Source organism: Epinephelus fuscoguttatus, linkage group LG11, assembly GCF_011397635.1.
Source record: "Epinephelus fuscoguttatus linkage group LG11, E.fuscoguttatus.final_Chr_v1".
Lineage (NCBI taxonomy): Eukaryota > Metazoa > Chordata > Actinopteri > Perciformes > Serranidae > Epinephelus > Epinephelus fuscoguttatus.
The window spans coordinates 16133882-16155977 of record NC_064762.1 but is presented as its reverse complement, the minus strand read 5'-3'; the positions used below and the strand labels follow the sequence as shown (position 1 = coordinate 16155977).

Below are 22096 nucleotides of genomic sequence, written 5' to 3'. Positions count from 1 at the left end.
GCGACCCTCCGGTTCCCGACCCAAGTCCCTATGGACTGAGCTACTTGCCTGTTTATTTGAAAACAAAAAAGTCTAGTTAAAGCCAAAAGTACTGGATTTACAGTAACTCCCAGCGCTGCCCATCACTGAACCTAACACTGTCTTTTTACTTTATACTTGCACTTACCTACGGGCAAAATGTAGATCAACCAAACTCAGTCTAATAACCATATTCCTGCATAAAACCTCTCCCTGACAGGACTGGAACAGGTGGACCCATATACTACTTAACTTTAGAATTACCTGCGATGCTTGAATAAGAGTCTTAAAGTTGTTTAAAAAGGATCTTAAAAAAAGGTCTTAAAGCAGTAAATTTCTGTGTCCGATACCTGTAGACACCCAGCTTTGCCGACAGCTATGTTTATATACTGCTGAGCCCTCTGAATATGTGTAGAAACTATTTGTAGCTTGAATGCTATAAAGAACAAAAGCGCAACCCCACTGTTTTCAAAATGCCTTGTGATCATCAATCTCTCAGGTGACGGCAGGTTTCCAGACCACCAACATGCTGACGGCACTGCCCAGCTCTTTCCTGGAGCCGCTGCTGTCCTTCGCTCTAACAGAAGATCCAGAAGTGCGGCTGCTGGTGCTCCAGATCCTCCTTAGTCTCATCGACAGGCATGACAACAGGCCTAAGTTCGCCAACATAAGGTGTGTGGGGGTCGCTGCAGGAAAACGTATACTGTGGGGTTTTAATTATAGTGTGCTGGAGCTTTGCTTAGCTGCACCTCAGTAACAGCTTGTGTTTATCATTGTCCCCTGTCTCTATGCAGCATCATCTCCGACATCTCTGTGCTCAAACTCAAAGTGGACAAGTGTTCCAGACAGGACAACTTATTCATGAAGAAGGTACAAAACCCATCCTCCATTTATAGTGAAGTTGTGTATCACTGGAATTCAATACTCAAGTCAATGTAGGTCCAGATGAATCTGTTTTTGCTACAGTCCGATCTGTTTCTCTCATTTTGAAAAATCAGGGACAGGGACAGGGACACAATTGTCCATGGTCCACGTTTCACAGGTCCATCTCCCATGTTGCACTACCCCTTCATATTCAATTAATTAATTAATGTGAAGTTAATTTATAAGTTAAGAAGCCTCCGTGTTCTTGAAGTGTTCTTGTAGTTGATGTAGTAAAATCCAGAAACTTTTTTCCCCATTTTCCCTTTTCATCTGCCTCTCAAAAATCAAGGTCTGATTTGGAGAATCATTACACGCCTTCTCCTCATGCACATAGAGCCCACAGTTCAGACTAAATATTTGTAACAGAGCTAAACAGTTTGAGATTGTTGAAGAGAAAACTCACAGTGGTGTGAACTGGTCCGTCTGAGCTCAACGCAGGCCAGCTGATCCATCGAGCCCGTCTCATTTCTGTTGACACGTTTGTTGGTCTTCATCCTCAAAGTGTGGGGTCGCCCATAGTCATTAACTTATTTATTGGCGCAGGTAATTTTATTATCGTGGCATATTTATTATGAATACAGTCCATCGTAAGATCAGATAGCTTTGCATATGTTTCATCACTACTACAAATTTAACTGTAGCAAGTATCTTCCTATTACTGGGCCTCATTCACCAATATCTCCCGTAGTTGTGTCTTAAATTTGTTCTTAATTAAAGTCCTAAGAAAAGTTTACGTCAGATTCAAGCAGTGCTCTTAAACCGCAGAATTGTTTGCACCTGTGCTCTTACAGTAATGAATCCCATTGTCCTTGTAAGCTAAAGGCGCGTGCAAGTTGATTCTAATTAATGTAGGTAAATGCCCCGTAAATCCCCATGAAAGGGCATGAGACTACAGGGCGGTGTGCACACACAGAAACTGAAGAGGAAGATGAAGTCAAGAGAATTAAGTCAAGAATGCCCAACCAAGAATCCGAAGAGGGTTGAGCACCGAACTCCAAACATAGAGCATGATGAATGCCAACAGGTTGTCATATTTAGTAGCATCATGAGTGGATATAAATCTGTTTTTGTGGAGACAACACACTGTCTCGTCATCTAGTCACATTGTAGGTTTTCAGACCATTGCAGAGCAGCGCATTGCAAGTAGGTGCAAGTTTCAGTGTCGTGTCGTTGCAAATCTCTGGTCTGAACTGGGCTTGATGAAACAAAATGTCCAATATGTTTCTAAACTTAAATCTTATACATTTTTCAGACTGAACTGTAGAATAACTAGCGCACTTAAACTCTAAGAGTAACCTCTCCTTCTCGCCCGTCTCACAGCATGGCCAGCAGCTGTACCGACACATCTACCTGAGCTGTAAGGAGCAGAGCAGCGGGTCGCAGCACTACGAGTCCCTTTTCAGTCTCTTGGGGCTCCTCAGTGTGGAGCTGGCTAACGAAGAGGTGGTGGTTGACCTCATTCGCCTAGCACTTGCCCTACAGGTACTAATGCACGTGCATTCAATCAGCTAATATGTTATAACTGCTAGTTTGTTTCTTCAGGAAATAATTAGTGAGGACAAGTCAGGAAATAATTGTGGCATTTGCTGTTATTCCCAGACAGTCATGGGTGACATAATGTTCCAATTAATTTTATTTTTACAGCACTTACATAAACACAAAGCAGTCTACAGTGCTATAATTTCAAGAGAAGTATCTAGAAATAATAACATAAAACAAGAAACCCTTTTTTTTTTTTAAAGATAAGTGGTTCAACGAACAATAAATAAAACACATTAACTCTAATATTTAACACAAGAATAAGAGATGGGAATAGTCTAAAATTCATAAAACAAAGTCTGAGTGCATTTTAAGAGGGTAATTTATTAAAGTTATTGTGTGTTTTACAGTCCAGGAGTCCTTCTTCATCTCTCTTTGTTTCTATGCAGGACCTGGCTCTGTCGACAGATGAGGCTCTGCCCGTTTATAACCGCTGTGCTGTTCATGCCCTCGCCGCCGCCTACCTCAACCTCATCTGCCAGCTCACCACCGTCCCAGCCTTCTGCCAGCACATACACGAGGTCACACTAGGCTTCTTTGTGTGTGTGTGTGTGTGTGTGTGTGTGTGTGAATACCAAGAACCTCTTTTAAATAAACTTCCTTCTTCCTCTGCCCTGCAGGTAATTGAGGTCAGACAGAAAGAAAGTCCCTACCTACTGCCTGAGGACGTCTTCGTTGATAATCCCAAGTATGAAGCAGACATATTCAAACCATACAACATTAAATTTGATATTTAAAAATGCAATAATAGCAGTACATTTTAACTGTTTACTATATAAAATTAAATGAAACTCCCTGTTTCTTCCTAGGCTGCCTTCTTCACTGGATAAGGTAGAAGGGGACGTTTTGTTCCTCCAGTCGAAGATCACGGAGGTCCTCGGAGGAAGTGGTTATAACACAGAGAGACTGGCCACGCCTTATGTCCCCCAGTACACTGGTAAGAAGCTCAAACACATCCCTTGTGTTAGAATGTCACAGTGAGTGCCAAAGTCAGCTGAGACAAAGAAGGGGGAATTCTTCAAATAAGAAATGTGCTCTGTCTTCGACTAAATAACTATAAATATTGATAACGTTTATTGACTCGCCAGCGTGTTACAACTTGGTGTCGGTGCTTTATTGATTCCTGTATGGAAATGCAGAGCTGAACTACTCTCATGGTGCCGGCGGGGATTTAGTGTTTCATCGAAGGACACTTCATCAGGGCAGACCTTTTTTAAGCTCTGGGGCTTGAGCCAGGATCTTTGAGTTGAAGGACAAGTCCTCTCTAACTTAGTAATTGGCAGCCTTTTGGGTGCCAGTTCAGTTCAGATTTTCTAAGTTTTTAAATATTCAATAAAGGCATCTAAATTTCAGAGTAGAGCCACTGCTCCTTTGCACCGAAAAGGTGTCAGTTGAGGTAGTTCGGGCATCTGATCAGGATGCGCCTCCCTTTAGAGGTTTTTCAGGCACATCCAACTGGTAAGAGGCCCCCCAGTAGGAGCTGGAAAGTGTTGCTGGGGAGAGGGATGTGTGGGGTGCTTTGCTTGGCCTGCTGCCCTCACGACCCGACCTCTGATAAGCGGACGAAAATGGATGGATGGATCTAAATTTTGAATTTCACATCTTATACTTAATGAGTTTTTTGTTTAAGAAGATAAAGAGAGAAAAATGTCTGCATTCTTTCCAGATGAGGACCGTCTGTCCAAGAGGAAGAGCATTGGAGAGACCATCTCACTGCAGGTGGAGGTGGAGTCCCGAAACAGTCCAGAGAAAGAGGAGGTAAAGCCAGAAAGCTTTAACAACAATGTCATGGTCTAAAACTGTAATATACCCCCTACTAGGAAGTTAATAAAACCGCATTAGTGCTTCATACTGCTTTTTTCTTTTTTTGTTCTGCAGAGGACACCAGCAGAGGAGATCACATTTGAAACCCTGAAAAATGCCATCGGTATGTCCACACTCTTACCAACTTTTGTGGTCTTTAATGTATCTGTTGGCAACATTCGGAGCATTTATACAGCAGCAGACAACTGTTTGCTGTGTAATGATATAGAGGAGTAATGGCACCCAGAGCAGGGAATGGATTCATACTCCCTCTGTGTGTTGTAATCCGAGCTTCTCTGTTCTTTGTTGCGGTAGCCAGTCTGGCCAGCGGCAGCAACCACATAATTGTGGTGACAAAACACTACAGTGTCGGCCTGCGGGGCAAAAGCCACGGTAGCTTTGATAGTTGACAGATAAATGACTGCATGGGTCGTAATGTTCACAGTGTTGTTCACAGTGTGATTTTATGTAAGCCTGAGTGATATTCATCGGTTCCGTCTTATCAGTCTCCCTTGACTTGTGTGTGTGGGCCGTGTGATTGTGGTGATGCTGTTTTCACCACGGATATTTACCACTGAATCTGGTCTAGCTGCTGGCTATGATAACTGTCAAATGGTATGTAGACACTACAGGCGTACGCCAGAGTAGTATTGGAGGACACCCAGTGTTAGCTCTGTCAGTACTGTTGTTGTTGTTAGCACTGTTGTTTGCACAGCTGCCTCAGTTACCTCAATGTTGCTCTAAATGTGGTTTATCCTTTAAAGTATTCATGAAATCACAAACTTATCAACACAGACTCACCATGTGTAAAACTTTCTATTGATTTGTAATAAGTTTTGCTGACTCTTTATTTAAGGAGATTTTTGATTAAGCAAGATTTATAGATAATGCATGGTAACTAAGACAGAATATTGCATCCATCAAAACAAAATTGAATGCTTATATGTTTTCTTTTTGAATTTGTGAAACTGTATGTTATGTCTAGTGTCTTGTAGGCTGTAGCGCGCCATCCAGGGCAGGACACTCAAACAAATAAAATTGATTGTCTTTCTATGCATTCGAAACAACAACAGAAAATAACCTAATATGTTAGTTTAGTTATCTTTTTTGTCATTCACATGAGCAGCAGTGAAATAAACAATAGAAATAAGCTGCCAGAGCATGGTGCAGGAAAAACAACATTCAGGGGTATTAATCATCGTCGAAGCATTGTGTTGTAAGAAGAATCACTCAAGCGCTAATGCCTCTTGAAATTATACTGCAGCAGAGTGCATTATTGAAGTGAAAATGTTGTTCGCGTCTCCCTCTAGTGGACAGCGTGGGTATGGAGGAGCAGGAGAGGGAGCGGAGGAGACAAGTGGTGGAGAAGTTCCAGAAGGCGCCCTTCGAGGAGATTGCTGCCCACTGTGGTGCCAGGGTACAATAAAAACCTTTTTCTTTTATGTTCATATTATTTTTTTAAGCTTTGTACTGTTGTCTAAAGTGATGTTTTTGTCCTGTCTAGGCCACACTACTGCAGAGCAAACTAAATCAGATCTTTGAGATTACAATCAGGTAAGAGACGGCGCTTTGGAATGTTTGTAGTAAAATAGTATTTATGTTAATAGTGACATTAATGGCAGTGATACTGACAGCGTGGATGATGAAGAAGATGATTATGATACTGACTGTCTCCTCTTTCCATTCAGACCCCCGCCCAGCCCATCTGGAACCATTTCGTCAGGTTACGGCCAAACCCAGAGTCGATCTGTACCCATCTACGAGATGAAGTTTCCCGACCTTTGTGTGTACTAGTCCTGAAAAGCGAGAACTATTCAACATCGGAGGACAGGAAAGGGATTTGGGAGGGGGCAACCGATCGTCACTGTAAAGGCATCTTGATCATGGAGTCAAACAACGGCAGGGGATGAAGAGAAAATTACTGTTGTTTGAAGCCAACTCAAGAACAAGCCACTTCCTAATTAACTTAGATCTTTCGCCCTGTGATCGCAGCCAAAACAAGCAAAAAAAAAAAAAAGCTGATATCAATAAATGCAGCAGTAAAACAAACTTTGATTTTACGTATTCCAATCAGTTCTCCGTACATGTCTGCAGAAACTCCACTGGTTGGATTTTCAAATTAGAAATTGCCAATAACTGTGAGGGAGAATTAAGTGTCAGACTGAAAGTCATTGGCTGTAGGATGAATTGACTCATTGCATGCCCTGTTACTGAACATTTTTTATTGCACTGCAGTTCTTAGAGATTCTGTTTGTTCCTCACAGGTTGCCATACTACCCTTGATTATAAAATTCGATTGACCAATTTTGATATTTATATTTTATTTGTTTTATTTTGTTGCTTTTATGGCCAGGTAGAGTGTATTTAAATTACATTTTAATCGACCTGTATTTTTGTGTATGTTTGATTCAAATATGGATAGATAATATATACTAATATAAATCTAATCCTTCATATCTCCCACGTTTGTCAGCTCCTGAACGTCTGTCGTCAGTGTTTAATGCTTTTTTAGTTTTGCCTTTTTAGTGTTAGCCAAAAGTGCTTTTTCTTCCTACACACGGATAATTTTTTTGGTTTGTTTTATTTTGTTTTTATCCATGGTTTAAATGAAAGATACTTATCCTTCCAACGTGAGTGTGCCTTACAGGTGACTCAAGTTAAAAAAACACACCACGCCACAGTCATGACAGCACTAAACTTCTGAGGATCTCAAGTGTTTACTGTGACGTTTACCCGATCAAACACTATAAGATTATTAGGGATCCTTTATTTTTCTCCTTTCCATATAAATGTGTATATACAGAGAAATATATAAATCTTTAAGCTGATGTACAGAGTAGGGATGTTTTTGTGTGTGTGTGTGTGTGTGTGTGTGTATATACTGTATATTGATTCTAATTTTAGACTGCCACTGCACTGATTGTGTTCGTAAATAAGGGAAGAACGCTTCTTAGTATTCAGATACTTTTGTTAGACTCTCCAGTAAGTAACCAGCAACACATGAAATCAAAGGATTGACAAGGGAACAGCCCATAGTAGAAATCTACATCATCCCAAGGCCAGTAGATTACACGAGTAAAGTCTGAAAGTGTCCTGCTAGAGAATTAATCAACCTGAAATAATCAACTTCGTTACTAGCCGCAGATTTTGAGACAGCCCCGAGATGGCAGAGTTGGCAGCCAGAATCAGGCCAGTTTATTTGGCCCGATTCTGGGGCGTCGTTCATTTGAGTCTCAGCCAAGTTGGGTAACTGGATGCAGCCCAATTTATTTCTTCCAGCGTGCCAAGTTTAGGCTGGTGTTGGACCAAGTCGTTTTTGGTATTGGCCCTGTGATGGCAGAGTCAGCAGCCAGAATTCTGACAGTTTATGTGGCCCGATTCTGGGGCGTCGTTCATTTGAGTCTCAGCCAAGTTGGGCGACTGGATGCAGCCCAGTTTATTTCTTCCAGTCTACCGTGTTTGGGCCGGCAGAGGACCAAGTAATTTCTGGTATTGGCCCATTGATGGCGATGTCGGAAGCTTGAATCAGGATGGTTTATTTGGCCCATTTCTGGAGCGTCATTCATCCCCAGTCTCAGCGGAGTCAGGCAACCAGATGCAGCCCAATTTATTTCTTCCACTGTGCCGAGTTTGGGCCGGTGCTGGGCCAGTTCACTTTTGGTATTGGCCCAGTGATAGCAGTGTCGACAGCCAGAATTGGGACGGTTTATTTGGCCCAATTCTGGAGCGTCATTCATTTCGAGTCTTGGTGGAGTCATGCAACCAGATGCGGCCCGAGTTATTTCCTTTGGCATGTCGAGTTCGGGCTGATGCTTGGCCAGGTCATTCCGACTACCTTGGAGGTTTTAGCACCAAAATAATGACCCGTATTGTCACCATTACATCCTCAATCCTGCTGGAATAAGTTTGCACTCTGTTTTTACGCCATACTGTTGCTGCAGCCTCCAGGCAGTGCACCTGTCTCATTCAGCAAAATCTAAACAAGTCTAAAAGCCATTTTGTGTGCATGTGTGCACATACACACAGGTATCAAAACGTATAATGGCAATAATTTGCCGCTAGCCTGGCTAACACAGCCCAACTGTTGGTAGCAGATCCTTTTGTGTTTTAAAAATTGTACCTTCTGTTGTTGTGGTACTGTGATGGTCAGTTTTGTGATGTTGTAAGAGACCAACCTTCCTGCTCCCGCGCTTCTGTGAATTAACTGCATCGGGCGTGAAATGTGTTGCAGCCATCTTGTTTGATGTAAGCGACAAAGTGTCTGGTTTGTCCCCGATTGTCATGTGTTGCAGTCCAGTTGGTTGTTTTATTTTTACAACGTAGTGTCCTCTGTGTGTGTATTCATGTCCACATGTGCCAGTGTGTCATCTGTTCATGTTTACCCTTTTCTGTCAGTGCAGGTGAGTGTGAGCGAGTGTGTCCATATGAACATCCATGCAGACGTGTGTCTTTTATCGTCATTACTCAAGACCAAACTCTTCAAACACAGTTTACAGTCTTTGTCCAGTGACTCTTTCCACCATGTTAACGAAGAACAAGCTATCTTAGAGCAATGTGCAGCTGTCTAAACCTTCCAGTGACACCGTGTAAAACTGTCTTTTCAGCATCTTGCAACTCTGCAGTGAAGACCTGTAAATCTACCAGTGTGCTTGTTGTCATTGCATAGCGTAATGTAATATTAACAGACGGTAATCCGATCTTACTTTTGTCATTTACTTGGCTGGTTAATAGATCTGTTTACAATGTAGTGCTGTAGGTCAAATCTATTCATTCTGTGAACTTTGCACTTTAAAAACTGGATTACCTAGTGACAAAGGCAGCTTTTACATGGAGAAAATGCCTTATGAGTGTCATACCTGACTTTGCATGCTAGTGACGTTGCCGTGTTGTACAATAAATTTGTCTGTAACCAGAAAATGTCTGATCTGTTTGTGATTTATTTTGTTACCGATGATGAAACCCTGATAAACAAGAATGTTGTGATTTTATGTGATCTGCCTGAGAGACAGAACGCTGCGGTGCGTCATCATGCATCATCACACAGCGTATGAAAATAATCTGACTCGAGACACGATATTAAGTTTCTTCAGCTGTGCTCGTAGTGTTATTCTTTTACTTGCCTGTAATGTTATGTTTCTGGTTTCTGTTACACAACTTGCAGCAGTGCTTGTACTGTGTGTTTGCCATTCCCATGCCTGTTATCTGACTGGATGGTTTATCAGAATTAAATTCAGCATGTGTATTTTAATGGTGTCTTTTCTCCTACTGTTACAGCCTTAGAATCATTAGAATCATATCCAAAAACTCTGCTTCACAAGATTGACCTTTGTCATAAGATTATTTGGTATTTAATTAACAAAATATCTGAAAAATAGACAGTAATTGGGAACAGTGGTAGGAAAACATGTTTTAAAACATTCAGTCATGATTTTGGTACAAACATTCACGGTCCCCAGAGGATTGATTGATCTAGAGACATTATCTGTTCAAACAATTTCAATACAACATACATATTTGTACTGAACCGTGCAGTATGAGGCTTTCGGTTCAGTATGCCTTATGAACCAAACGATATGTTGAACTATTACTGTTTTTAAAGATATTTTTTCAGGCATTTTTAAGCCTTTGGTCGATGGGGTGGGTGGGCGTGGCGCAGGCTGGGGTCGAGCCCAGGCCGCTACGGCAGCAGCCTTGTGCGTGGGGCGCCTGCTCTACCACTAAGCCACGGATGCCCCAAGCTATTACTTTTGAAAAATTAAATAAACAGCTTAAACTGTGTGAAATATAATGTTCTCAGTGCCACATCGCTCAAAGAGGTAGCCCAGACAGGGAACAGGCAACCAAAACATTTTACTTTACAGAGCCACACCAGGAGAAGCTCTAAGGCCTCTGGTTTAGCAGCTGATAGCAGCTAACGTTAGCATACATCCACAGCAGTGAGCAGTACCTGCTAGCGGTCTGATTCTGCCAGATAGACTTAAATGTATGAAAATGATGGGGATAGTTGCTAGATGATAACTGATGCAGAAATTTAATGCTCCGTTTCTCTGACCAACAGGGCTCTTATTTTAATGTACAACGTCAGACTGAATTTACGAACGTGCCATGTCAGGTCACTCACTCTCCAGGACTGCAAGTGTTACCTGAAAAAGTAAACACTGACCAACGGGACCAGACTGGCCGACCGTATGCTCTCACTCAGTGGATGGATGATTCAACGGGATTGCTGAAGGCTTCGTCGGTTACTGTGCCAATCTTGGGACTACACTTGTAACAGTGTTATAAATGCACTTTATTGTTATTTCCAAATTGTGTTTCTGTCATTTAATTGAATCATTTTTGAGTGTTTGTAAATTTTATCTCTTTTAGTTGTTTTTTTTTTGTTGTTGTTGTTTTTAGTTATTTTTATTTAATGTCATTTTATCTTTTTTTTTCTTTGGAAACTGCCTCCCTGCACTTCCGTACCTCCTGGGCTTCCGTAGCCCCTCCCCTCCATCCCTCCCTCATAGTGCTGGTTCGCATTGCTGACAGTAAGTTGTGTGGTGATTGCTGCTGCTGTATTACATAGTTTTCTTTGGAAAATTAGCCATTTAGGTTATAAACTTCGATTAATATTGTTGACCAATGAATACTGTTACACTTTTAATCATTTTAGCGCTGTTTTTACTGCTTATTTAAGTTTTATAGATGTTTTTGATCTATACCACTACACTTATTTTGGCGCGATTTGCTTTACGGCAGTCGCTCCATGTCACGTGACCAAAGCAGCAGCTTGAAATTCCTCATTTAGACATAATTATTTTGGCAGAAGTGCAGATGGGAGAGTCACGACAGCTTTGAAAATGTTTTATGTCCTCTGCAGGTATGTGTTTTCCTTTGCTAAATTATAAATGTTGATTCTGTTAAGCCACTTCATCCCACACAATGTTGTATGTTAACCACAAGGTGGCATTGTTTTCCTTTTTGAATGTAGGTTTTAATCATTGTTAGGATATTTACCATGGAAATATGCTGTTAAATGTTTTCTAGTAAAATTTAATAGCTCGTGACAGAGTAAGGTGTCAAATGATTTGAAAATGTAATGTAATGTTAAGATAGTGTATTCATGCATTTTGAGAAAAAAATGTAAATCACACAGTGCCATTTCACATTGGTGAGGGGGCAAAAGTGCAGATGGGAGAGTCCATAAGGCTTTAAAAATGTTTTATGTCGGGGCGTCGGTGGCTTACTGGTAGTGCAGGCGCCCCATGTACAAGGCTGTTGCCGCAGCAGCCCGGGTTCGAGTCTAACCTGTGGCCCTTTGCTGCATGTCTCTCCCTCTCTCTCGCCCCCCTTCACGCTTCACTGTCCTGTCAATTAAAGGCAAAAAAAATGCCCTCAAAAATATCTTTAAAAAAATGTTTTATGTCTTCTGCAGGAGCCAATAAATGCCAGAAAACTGTCAATGAGTTGTCTTCTGTTATGCCTATCCATAACACCTGTAACACTTGAACGGTTTCCTGTAGTTTGTTTTGCTTTCTAAGCTAACGTTAACTAATGCACTAAAAAGTTAGTGTTACAGAGAAATCCAGTATTCCTCTTAATACATGATGCCATTAATACACATAACGTTATTCATCCCTACAACAGTAAACACTTTTTCCCTAACCTGATATGAAGTGTGCGCTTCACGTGAGCATTTTTGATGATCGCCTCCATCCAGTCCTTTCATCTTATCGCATTTAACCAAAGCTGCCTTTGTTTTTGTTGACGAACAGTGGTGGCTGGTATGTGATAAAATTTAAGTTTTAAGCCATGACTCCTTCTAGTCTGGCTCCCAATCACACTACAAGACATCATTTGAGGACGCCTATGTAGCCTACAGCCCTGTTGTGGCGAGCCATGTTTTGCCTGCTGACAAACTGACGTCATTGTGACATTGGCCTGGGTCTGGATCTATTGAAATAATACTGAACAGTGACACCATTGTATTGTATCGAATCGTACCAGGAATTTACACCACAATTTATGAACTAAAACCAACAAAACTTATGACATTGCCTACAGCCTGAACTGTAATTTTTGGTTGCTATTCAACAGTGTGCACCAGTGAGACGCTACCTTTGCTTTGGACTTTTGTTAGATGCTATCTTACTTCAAAGGAAGCATGACAACTCAACAGCCAAGGTTTCAACCCTCTGGTCCCCATTATAAAAAATCGCACCTGTCCCCTTCGGGACGTTTTTCGTCCTTGTTGAAAAACAACCATAAAAATATTAAATATTAATATTTTTTTCTACTTTTTTTTTTTTGCTTAAATCTTTTAACCAACTCCTACTCAGATTATACATATAAAATATTCATTCATTTTGAGGATTTTTAACCCTTTATATGCCATTTTCTTTACATGAAGTCACTGTTACTTTTATTTAATTTAAATAAACACAAGAAGTTTGTGCTCTAGAGGAAGGATCAGCACTCAGTGAAAAACCTCCTAAGCCCTAGGATAAGCTATTATGGCAAGGCTTAACTATACAGACCAGTGAGCAGTGATAACTAACATGTCTTTGGGGTCATCAGGTGGGAGCCTCCTTTCACCAGTGTTTCGTCTAGTTGGTCCCACGACACCTCCAGGAGGCTAGACAGTGATCTCTGGCGTCCCAGAGACACTCCCCTAATGCCAGGTCTTACTGCTCCCTGCACCAACCCAATAAACTCCTTTACCTTACTTACGCATGGCTTTCTCAGCCCAAACAGCACTGCCACCTTCAACAAACCCAGGCTCCATACATGCAAGCTCCAGGTAGAAACAGTGCTGATAGTACCTTTCCTAGCACATTCACCATACTCTCTCTCACACGCTACATAGCATAACTCCAATATAAGCTAAAGTTAAAGGAGACAGAGAAGATAAACTCACAGGATCAGCAAACACACTCACCTTGCAGCATGGTCTCAAACAAAAGGGATTCAAATAGGCCACTCCCACACTTAAATAAAACTTCCTCTTCCTGGATTTCCTCCTGAGAGGAAGTGGATCTCCTCACCTGATCTCAAGGAGTTATGTACTCTGCTTAGTAGTTCCCCCTGCTGGCCCCCAACTGACATTATTTCTTCTCACCCAGATCCATTGGTATGCTCTACCTGCTTCATCTGACATTTCCTTCACTGTCTTCTGTCCCCGCACTCCGAGTTCCCCCAGGAGTGAGACAGCTGATCTTGCTATGAATCCCCTACACCCCACTTCCACTGGACAAATCCTAGTTTTCCATCCTCGCTGCTCAGCTTCTGCTCCTAAGTCTGCATATCTAAGCTTTTTTCTTTCATAGGCTTCTTCCACTGAGTCTTCCCAAGGAACTGTCAGCTCAATGAAATAAACTATCCGTTGACTCACTGACCACAACACTATGTCAGGCCTCTGCTTGGTACAAACTATATCCTGGGGAACAACAAGCTTTCCCCCTAAATCTACTTGCATTTCCCAATCACAAGCACCTTCTATGCGGCCACACCCTTGCCTCCTTACTAACTTATCCCTTCTGTATTTCTCCCCCTCACGGACAAACTGAATTGCTAAACTCCTATCCTTAACACCTTCTGAATTCACCTGTCTTCGTTTCCCTTCGATGCCTGCAGCTAAACATTTCAACACCTGGTTATGTCGCCATGTATATCGGCCTTGTGACAAGCTAACTTTACAGCCTGACAAAATATGCCTTAAGTTTGCAGTACCTGAACACAATGGGCATGATGGGTCCCCATTTACCCACAGTTTTAGGTTCTGGGGGGTTGGTAACACATCGTATGTAGCCCCTACCAGGAATCTAATACGATTCTCCTCCATACTCCACAGGTCCCGCCAACTAAGCTTCCTCTTCTCTACACTTTCCCAATTCAACCACTGTCCCTGTTTAGCCTGGGCCACTCCCTTTGCACCCCTTACTATCTCCTCCTGTCTACGTATCTGTTCCACGACCAGCTTTCTTTTATCTTTGAGACCTGCTTTATTCCATACTGGTTTGCCTGAGCCAAGCCCCAGGCCTCCCCGGCCAAACTGAACATTACCTACAATCTCTGCATGCCTAAGAGCTGCCTCTGCCTCTGCCTTTGGGTTCTACTTCCTCCCCTTGGTTGGATTTGGAACCACACTCTTAACTACCACATCCTTACTCCCAGATAACAAGAGCTCTGTCCTGACCTTGGTACATTTAAATTCCTCTGTTAAACTACAGACTGGCAGCTGAAGTATACCTTTTCCATACAATGCAACACTACTTAGGCACCTAGGAGCCCCCAACCACTTCCTAATATAGGAGCTAACCGACCTTTCAATTCTCTCCACAACAGATATTGGAATTTCATAAACTGACAATGGCCACATTAACCTAGGTTATAGCCCAAATTGCAAACACCACAACTTCAGCTTTCCTGGAAGTTCTGATTTATCTATTCTATCCAATCCTTCTGTCACATCTTTTCTAAATTTCACCACCTGTTCCTCATCATTTAGATCTACATTGTACCACCTACCTAAGCTCTTTACTGACGTTTCCCTAATTGTTGGGATTTCCTTATCATCTATGACAAACTTCCTATCACTTAACTTCCCTCTACATATTGAGATGCTTCTAGACTTACTAGGCTTGATCTTCATGCTGGCCCACTTGAGGTTCTTATTTACCTTCTCTAGTAGCCTCTTTGTACATGTTATTGTTGTGGTTACCAGTGTCATGTTATCCATGTAAGCCCTAACTGGTGGAAGATGCAACCCGTTCTGCCCTATCCCCACCTACCACCCACTTAGAAGCCCTGATGATTACTTCCATTGCCATAGTAAATGCTAATGGAGAAATTGTACACCCTGCCATGATGCCTATTTCTAGCCTCTGCCAACCTGTCGTACTTAAACACAACCTAATATCCTGAAAATATGCCTTCACTAAGTTAACAACTACCTGTGACACTTTGAAGAAGTCAAACGCACTCCAAATGAGGCTATGCATAACTGAACCAAATGCATTTGCAAGATCTAAAAATATTACATGTAGGTCCCTTTTCTTAATCTTCGCTGCCTGAATCTGGTGCCAGATCATGCTAGTATGCTCTAAACACCCTGCAAAAACTGGTATTCCTGCCTTCTGCACCATAGTATCTAGTATCTATTAAGCTATTCCTTTCTAAGCTAGCTAATCTCTGCGCTACTACACTAAAGAAAATCTTCCCTTCTACATTCAAGAGAGAAATCATCCGGAATTGGCTAAGGCCCACAGACTCCTTCTCCTTAGGAATGAGGACACCCCCTGCCCTACGCCATGCTCTTGGGATAATTTATTTCTCCCAAACTATTCTTAGCTGTTTCCACAAAAATTTAAGGATATCAGGTGCACTTTTATAAACCCGGTAGGGGACTCCGTTAGGCCCTGGGGCCGAAGAAGCCTTTGCACGCCTGACGACCTCCTGAACTTCCTTCCACCTAGGTGGTCTGACATCCATCTCATGCTCTATCCCTCCTAATGGAGGCATATCCGGTGGGAAACCAACTATCCCATTCTTCTCTAAATCTCAATATGTATTTCTCAAATATTCTTCAACCTCTAGCCTTTCTGCTTTGAGCTGCCAACTTAAAAGGGTCCCTGAAAAAACCTGTCCTTACATGTTCCTTCTTCCTCCTCTTTTTCCTGAGATGCTCTGCCCTTCTAAGAACTGCTAGCCTGCTTCTCAACTCCTCTTGCAACACATTAATTCCCTCCCTTTCTTCTTCTGTAGCCTTTTTCCACTTCTTTTCTCTCATGCACCTCGAACCTCTCAGCACCATATGAGTAAATTATACCTCCCATCTTTTCTAAACTTTCGATTGCATTTCCCCTACGTCTGCTTAAGATTACTGACAAGTCTCTATTAACTATCTCCCATTCTTTACTGTCATTTGCCCTAGGCCATCTAACTCTAACCTTTTGCTCCATGGTTCTCTCTCTGACTGGCATACTGACCTCAGTGTCACCTGCATCCTCTCTTACTACCCTTCTCCTCCTCCTCAGTGGCAGTGTTACTGATATCCTATGAACTGTGGTTTTCTACCTGCCGCTGGACTTCATCCGACTGACTCGACTGACTTCTTAGGAAGTACTGATCAATGCGGCTACACTGCCCTTTCTTTGCCACACACTTCGTCTTTCCCTGATGAGTTCCGAGGCCTTTTATTGATGTTACTTTCTGCCAGCCACAAGGACAAACCTGAAGCATATGTTCTCGACTGTGCTACTTTTATCCTCTACAGATGCGCTCGCCTTGCCCTGAGTGCTGCTAATTCTAGCCCTGGTGGATAGGTCCGTGCCCCTATCCTTCACTGAGTCACAGATCCAATACATAGTCATGTCCGTTCCAATGCCTGTTACCATGTAATCCACCTGTAACTGTCTGAGAGACAGTTTTGCAGAGATTTCATTGGAGTGTTTCTTTTATATTTTCAGTAAAAATTAATCAATGTTTGAATTCATACAGTCATTAAAATGTGTTAAAATGTAATAAATAAGTTGTTTAAAAAGGGTAACTTTAATTGAAAACTGGACTAAAATACACTACCTTAAAAATAATGTCTGGTTAAAAATCCAGTGCCTTTGAATGCAAGTTTCATTTTGAAGTTGAATGTCACAGGCCAAATGAACAGAGTTTCGTGAAGGGCGCACCTGATGCATCATGGGTCAGGAAACAATAGGCAGCAGAGAAAGAGACAACATGCCTACAGAGGAAAGAGCCAAGTGTGGCTGCAGAGGAACAGAGTGCTACGGCTTAAATTAACATTATTCTGCATGGTTCAAGAGGCGCACACGGTGATGTACCTTTAATTGTGTCTTATTTGTGCATAATATTGTTGAAATGCCTTTATACCTTTGATATTTTCTGTTGCTGTGTTCACGGACTGGGATCTGTCTATTAACAGATGTTAGCATGATACACTTAATTGTTTGGGCCTGTCTAATCATAGACACTTGCAAAAGAGACTGTAAAATGACTGACAGATGTATATTTTGACTCATTGATTTTTATATGTTTTATTTTTTGTAGTTTTCACGGTGTCTGATGAAGGAAAGGCGGCAATAAATCAGAAAAAGACATCTGTATGATGCGTGGCCATTATTTATTGGACCGGTGCAGTTACACCACTTGTGAGTCATTTTCCACCCCAGCTCTTGCTGACTCTTGGGGTATTTTCCCTATGTTGGCTGTAGCTAATTTTGGTTGTAGTAAGGCTGCTAGGCCTCACCACTGCTACCATGGGTTGCTAGCCCATGCCAGCACCTTTGGGGTCTTTTCCCTCCTGTCAGCTGTCTTTTCAAGCGTTCACAGCAGTCACTAGCTGGGCTAGTTCTGAATTTATGAAAAAAAAAACATGAATTATGAATTACTTTCTATATAATAAATGTTGGATGGATTTTTTTTTTCTGATTATCACAGTCTGGGATATGTGAATGATTAATAACAACACCAATTTTGATGCATTATTATTTTTTTGTGCAGTTTCAATTTTTCAATAAACACCGGCACCTTTCCCCTTTGGGACGTTTTTCGTCCTTGTTGAAAAACAACCATAAAAATATTAAATATTAATATTTTTTTTCTACTTTTTTTTGCTTAAATCCTTTAACCAACTCCTACTCGGATTATACATACCAAATATTCATTGTGTGTGGGAGATGACTTGCAGCAAAGGGCTGCAGGATGGAATCAAACCAGAGCTGTTGCAGCAAGGACGAAGCCTTTGTACATGGGACACCTGCTGTGACCACTAAGCCATCGACAGCCCATGCTTTTACACTTTTGTATACACATCTGGTCACCCATCCTTGTTGCTGCCCATCTTTATATCCTACATGCTTGGCACATGGGATGTTTCAGTTGGTTGCAATCTGGAACCTCACCACTTGATGCCACTAAATCCTACACACTAGACTATAAATGAAATCAGTCGATTACCGGTATAGTTTGCCGCAAACAAAATGATCTTTAATATCAATATAATTTACAAAAAGATACCACTCTGTAAATAAACTGGATCGATTTTACAATACTTAAACTCACACCCACCTCTCGCCCTGGGTCGGCATTCTGTGTTCATCACAACATTCATTGGTGGGAGACATCATCAGTAATGATGTTTCCCACAAGAAGAAATAACACTTAAAAGTAACCTTTCAATTCAGACCGCAAAGGTCAAGGCAGTCTGTGGGTGCATCATTGTTTTTATTCAACATAAAAATGCCTTGTTTCTTATCTTAAGGCTGTAATGAGTCACACCATTGGCCCAGGAAAGACATTCAGCAACATGCTAATGATAGTAACAAGTTTCAGTAATTTAAAATTAAGACCTGCGAGTAATAACATGCAATGGCTATGAGATTCTTTTCATGACCTGGCCCTCTCCCTCTCCTCCATCTTCCATTCAGCCCATTATCCTCTGCACATCCTTGACTATAATGTTAATGAAGAGCTGGACAGTTGCCCTTGAGGTTTCGCCTTCCACGGCTTCAGAAATCTACCATTACGTTTCGAGGCAGGTGGGCTCCCCCATCTGAAGTGACTCATCCGATAGGTTGCATCTTTTCTCCCCTGCGTGCTCAAAGGGACATGTGACTTCGAGCTGCCCCTCGCTCTCTGCGATCCCTGTTTTTTACTTCCTCCATTTGGCTCCCCCTTTACTTCTTCCTCGTAACTGCTCAGCTGTCTGCGAGTCAGAGGGAGGAAACTGCCCTCAGATGAGCCTCCACCCTCCAGAGAAGAGGCAAAAACCTTTACAGGTCTGCGTTTACGGCCAGAGGGTTTGCCCCAGCGGAAATGTTCCATAGAATAGGAGCGTCGCAGGTCGCTGTGGGCTTTCAAATCTGATTCTGATAACTTGTCTTCGGACACCAGGGTGGCCAGAATGATGTTGAGTAGGAGTTCCTCGTCATTAACCTTCAGGGCCAACGCACTGAGCTGTGGGAACTCATTCTGGATCACAGACATGCAGAGGTCGATACAGTCCTGCGTGGAGGGAATCACAGAGACACCAGCAAACATTTTAAAATGCATTATCTGTGAGTCGTGATGAGGTTATGATAATACACTAATGAGACTATTTTATCACTCTGATGCTGATTTATTGCAGAGTATGCTCCCATCTGCTTAAACTATGCCAAGAAAGCAATGTTTCTGATCGTAATTATGCTGATGACACTCAAATTTACATATTCGAATCACCAAATACAACACATTCTCAATCCGACCACGTCACATATTGACATTTGGTCATATGCCTTCCACGTCCAGATACGACGTGAAAGGTACCCGTGGTGCGATGGTTGTTGACATTCTGGGTAGTCGTGTCAAGTGCTACCAGTTACATGTATTGTCTTCTTTCAAAGTACACTTTAGTTTTAACAGGAAATTTACTGTTTACATACAGTCTCTTTCAAAATTAACACACTATGTCAGTACAACAACGCAAATTTGCATTTTTTTCCTCCAGCAACTAACACACGTGGTTGGGTTTGGTAACAAAACATGTGGTTAGGTTTAGGGTAAAAAGAATAATGTTTGGCTTTATAATCTCACAGGACACCAACACCGCCCTCCTGGGTGAAACCCATACACCACCCCTCCCACCTGACTTACTCGGATTTTGCTGCCTTAACTTCTGTTCTTGTTCCGCCGCGTTAACCCCTGACACCGCCGAGCACTGTTAAACTATAACGGGAACCAGCTGCATATCATGCTGACATTAGAGGATGCCTTTTTTCCTCAGTGTCTGACACTGCAAGTTACTGCCCAAGTGTCAGGTTTTGACGACTCTGGAGTGAGACCGGGTTGCCAAATAAGTATGGTCTCATAAACTCGCTGAAAATGTGCTTTGAGAATATCAATGTGGAAAAATTGAAATAAAAGATTTTTGTTGCTGCAATAACAATTACTTTCCTCATGGATTATCAGCCTCATTCTGTTCTGGATTAAATTTTGGTCCATAAATTTTTGGATAACAGTAAAAAATGCTGATAAAAATATTCCAGACCCAACGAAAACATCTTCTAATAATTTTGGCCAACTAACAGTCCAAAACCCAAATATATTAGGTTTACTCTCACATTAGACAAAAGGATAAAGGGTAGAAGTAACAAAAATGGAGGTGATGACAATGCATGTGATTTGAAAAATGGAGTGATACATTTTTAAGAGATTTGATCAACTTCAGTTTGATTGAAACATCATTACAAGATGAAAACAGAACCATGTGTCATCATTTTCCCCATCATTCATTATTCACAACACAGAATTGCCATTTATCATTTCAACAAAGTGGCCTCAAGGGTAGGAGTTAAAACAAATGGATGAGGTGTTGACCATGGCCCTGCTCATCCACTTCAGCAAAAATTACTTGCTGTAAACGATTAATATCCGTGGAGTGTTGGGTTGAATGATGAATTGTAGACAATCAATCACATGATAATTTGTCACTCACTTCTACCCACCCACATTTCATCACTTCAGTTATTGATTCGTAAGCATTTTCATCATTTCTTTCCATTTTTTTATTACTCCCACCCTTGAGGCCACTTTCTTCATCATCTTCATCATCATCTTAAATCATAAACAGCAACTCTGTGCTGTGAATGAAGAATGATCAATGTAAGATGGTGGAAAAATGATGTAACATGGCTTTGATTTCAGGATATCACAACTGTTATCACAACAGTCTTCACAGTTGAGAAGCGGGGATAAAACAATATTTGGCATTTTCGTTCCAACTTTTGAAACTGATTTTCTGTTCATTGATTAATTGACTGTAAGTTTCAGCTCTGCCACTCATTTTAAATTGACTAGAAATGGTTTAGGGCCAAAACAAACCATTCGTCCCACACGACACAATCAAACCAGCAGACCTTTAAAGTGGGTCATATCTGATGTGATTCTCAGACCTAACCGTGGAGATACTGCTTTTACTGCACCTTCTACACTACATGTTGAACAGATGTGGATCAAAGTTTGTGATGATCTTAGACTGACTTTAGCTTTTCTTATATCAACATATTTGTGTGTCATCAATTTTTATTAAAGCTGAGGGAGTCAGAAATCTGGAAACGATCTGGAACTGTAGAAAAACACCCCCCTCCTGCAGCTATTGGCAAGGCGGTCTGTGCTGGAGGGGAGTGAGGTGGAGGACACACTGTGATTTGAAGTTCCAGCTAACATTAGCTGCATAAGTGTGAACTTTAAGATGCAGCAGTGAGCCTTTGGGTCCAGTTGGAAGAAGGCTAAACTATTGGCAACATTTTGGATATGGTCAAACATGTGCAAGCAATGTTGGCAAGGATTCACCTCCCATTCACTTTCCATTTAATGCAAGAAAAGGGGCAAATTAAACATTCACTCGCTTGTATTTGCTCGTCTTTGACCAGCCAATAGGAACGCCTTCTCTCTGAAATGTCCTTTGTTGTGGGCCAGATTTGCTAAAACCTGAAAACAGAGCAAAGAGGAGGTGTAGAAGTCTAAATTTCACTCCAGGTGAATATAGTATGCTAAAAGTCTACTGGGATTTTTGCCCAATTACACCAAAATAAAACTGCCCACCCCAGCTTTAGACTTAAAGCTGTTTTTAGATGTGCACGATACATTCTGTTTGTCCCTAAACAATCTCACCTCAAGGTCGATAGTAGCTGTGTTGAGCTGAGTTTGCTCTGTAGATGTTTAATTTTTCTGAGCCTGAGAAGGATTTCTTGTCTGTGTTGGCTTAAAAGTTAAGCATCAAAAGATTAAAGAATGAAGTGTGACGTCAATAGCCCTTTTTACACAGAGATAGCAC

The 22096-nt window shown here is 41.6% G+C and overlaps 2 protein-coding genes across 4 annotated transcripts in view; one reads left to right on the top strand and one right to left on the bottom strand.

The window, feature by feature from the left end:
- The window catches only part of LOC125896833 (protein EFR3 homolog B), a 54349-nt gene extending 44817 nt beyond the window's left edge, over positions 1 to 9532 (top strand). For both annotated transcript variants that reach the window (XM_049589713.1, XM_049589714.1), the window contains 11 exons: positions 518 to 690; positions 813 to 888; positions 2263 to 2424; positions 2871 to 3002; positions 3102 to 3169; positions 3291 to 3418; positions 4148 to 4239; positions 4360 to 4408; positions 5595 to 5701; positions 5789 to 5838; positions 5973 to 9532. In XM_049589713.1, coding sequence (XP_049445670.1) covers positions 518 to 690; positions 813 to 888; positions 2263 to 2424; positions 2871 to 3002; positions 3102 to 3169; positions 3291 to 3418; positions 4148 to 4239; positions 4360 to 4408; positions 5595 to 5701; positions 5789 to 5838; positions 5973 to 6078 — 1143 coding nt within the window. In that variant the 3' untranslated portion in view covers positions 6079 to 9532. The remainder of the gene's footprint in view (positions 1 to 517; positions 691 to 812; positions 889 to 2262; positions 2425 to 2870; positions 3003 to 3101; positions 3170 to 3290; positions 3419 to 4147; positions 4240 to 4359; positions 4409 to 5594; positions 5702 to 5788; positions 5839 to 5972) is intronic.
- An 8955-nt stretch (positions 9533 to 18487) lies between these two features.
- The window catches only part of LOC125896834 (pro-opiomelanocortin-like), a 29480-nt gene continuing 25871 nt past the window's right edge, over positions 18488 to 22096 (bottom strand). For both annotated transcript variants that reach the window (XM_049589717.1, XM_049589715.1), the window contains exon 3: positions 18488 to 19284. In XM_049589717.1, coding sequence (XP_049445674.1) covers positions 18733 to 19284 — 552 coding nt within the window. In that variant the 3' untranslated portion in view covers positions 18488 to 18732. The remainder of the gene's footprint in view (positions 19285 to 22096) is intronic.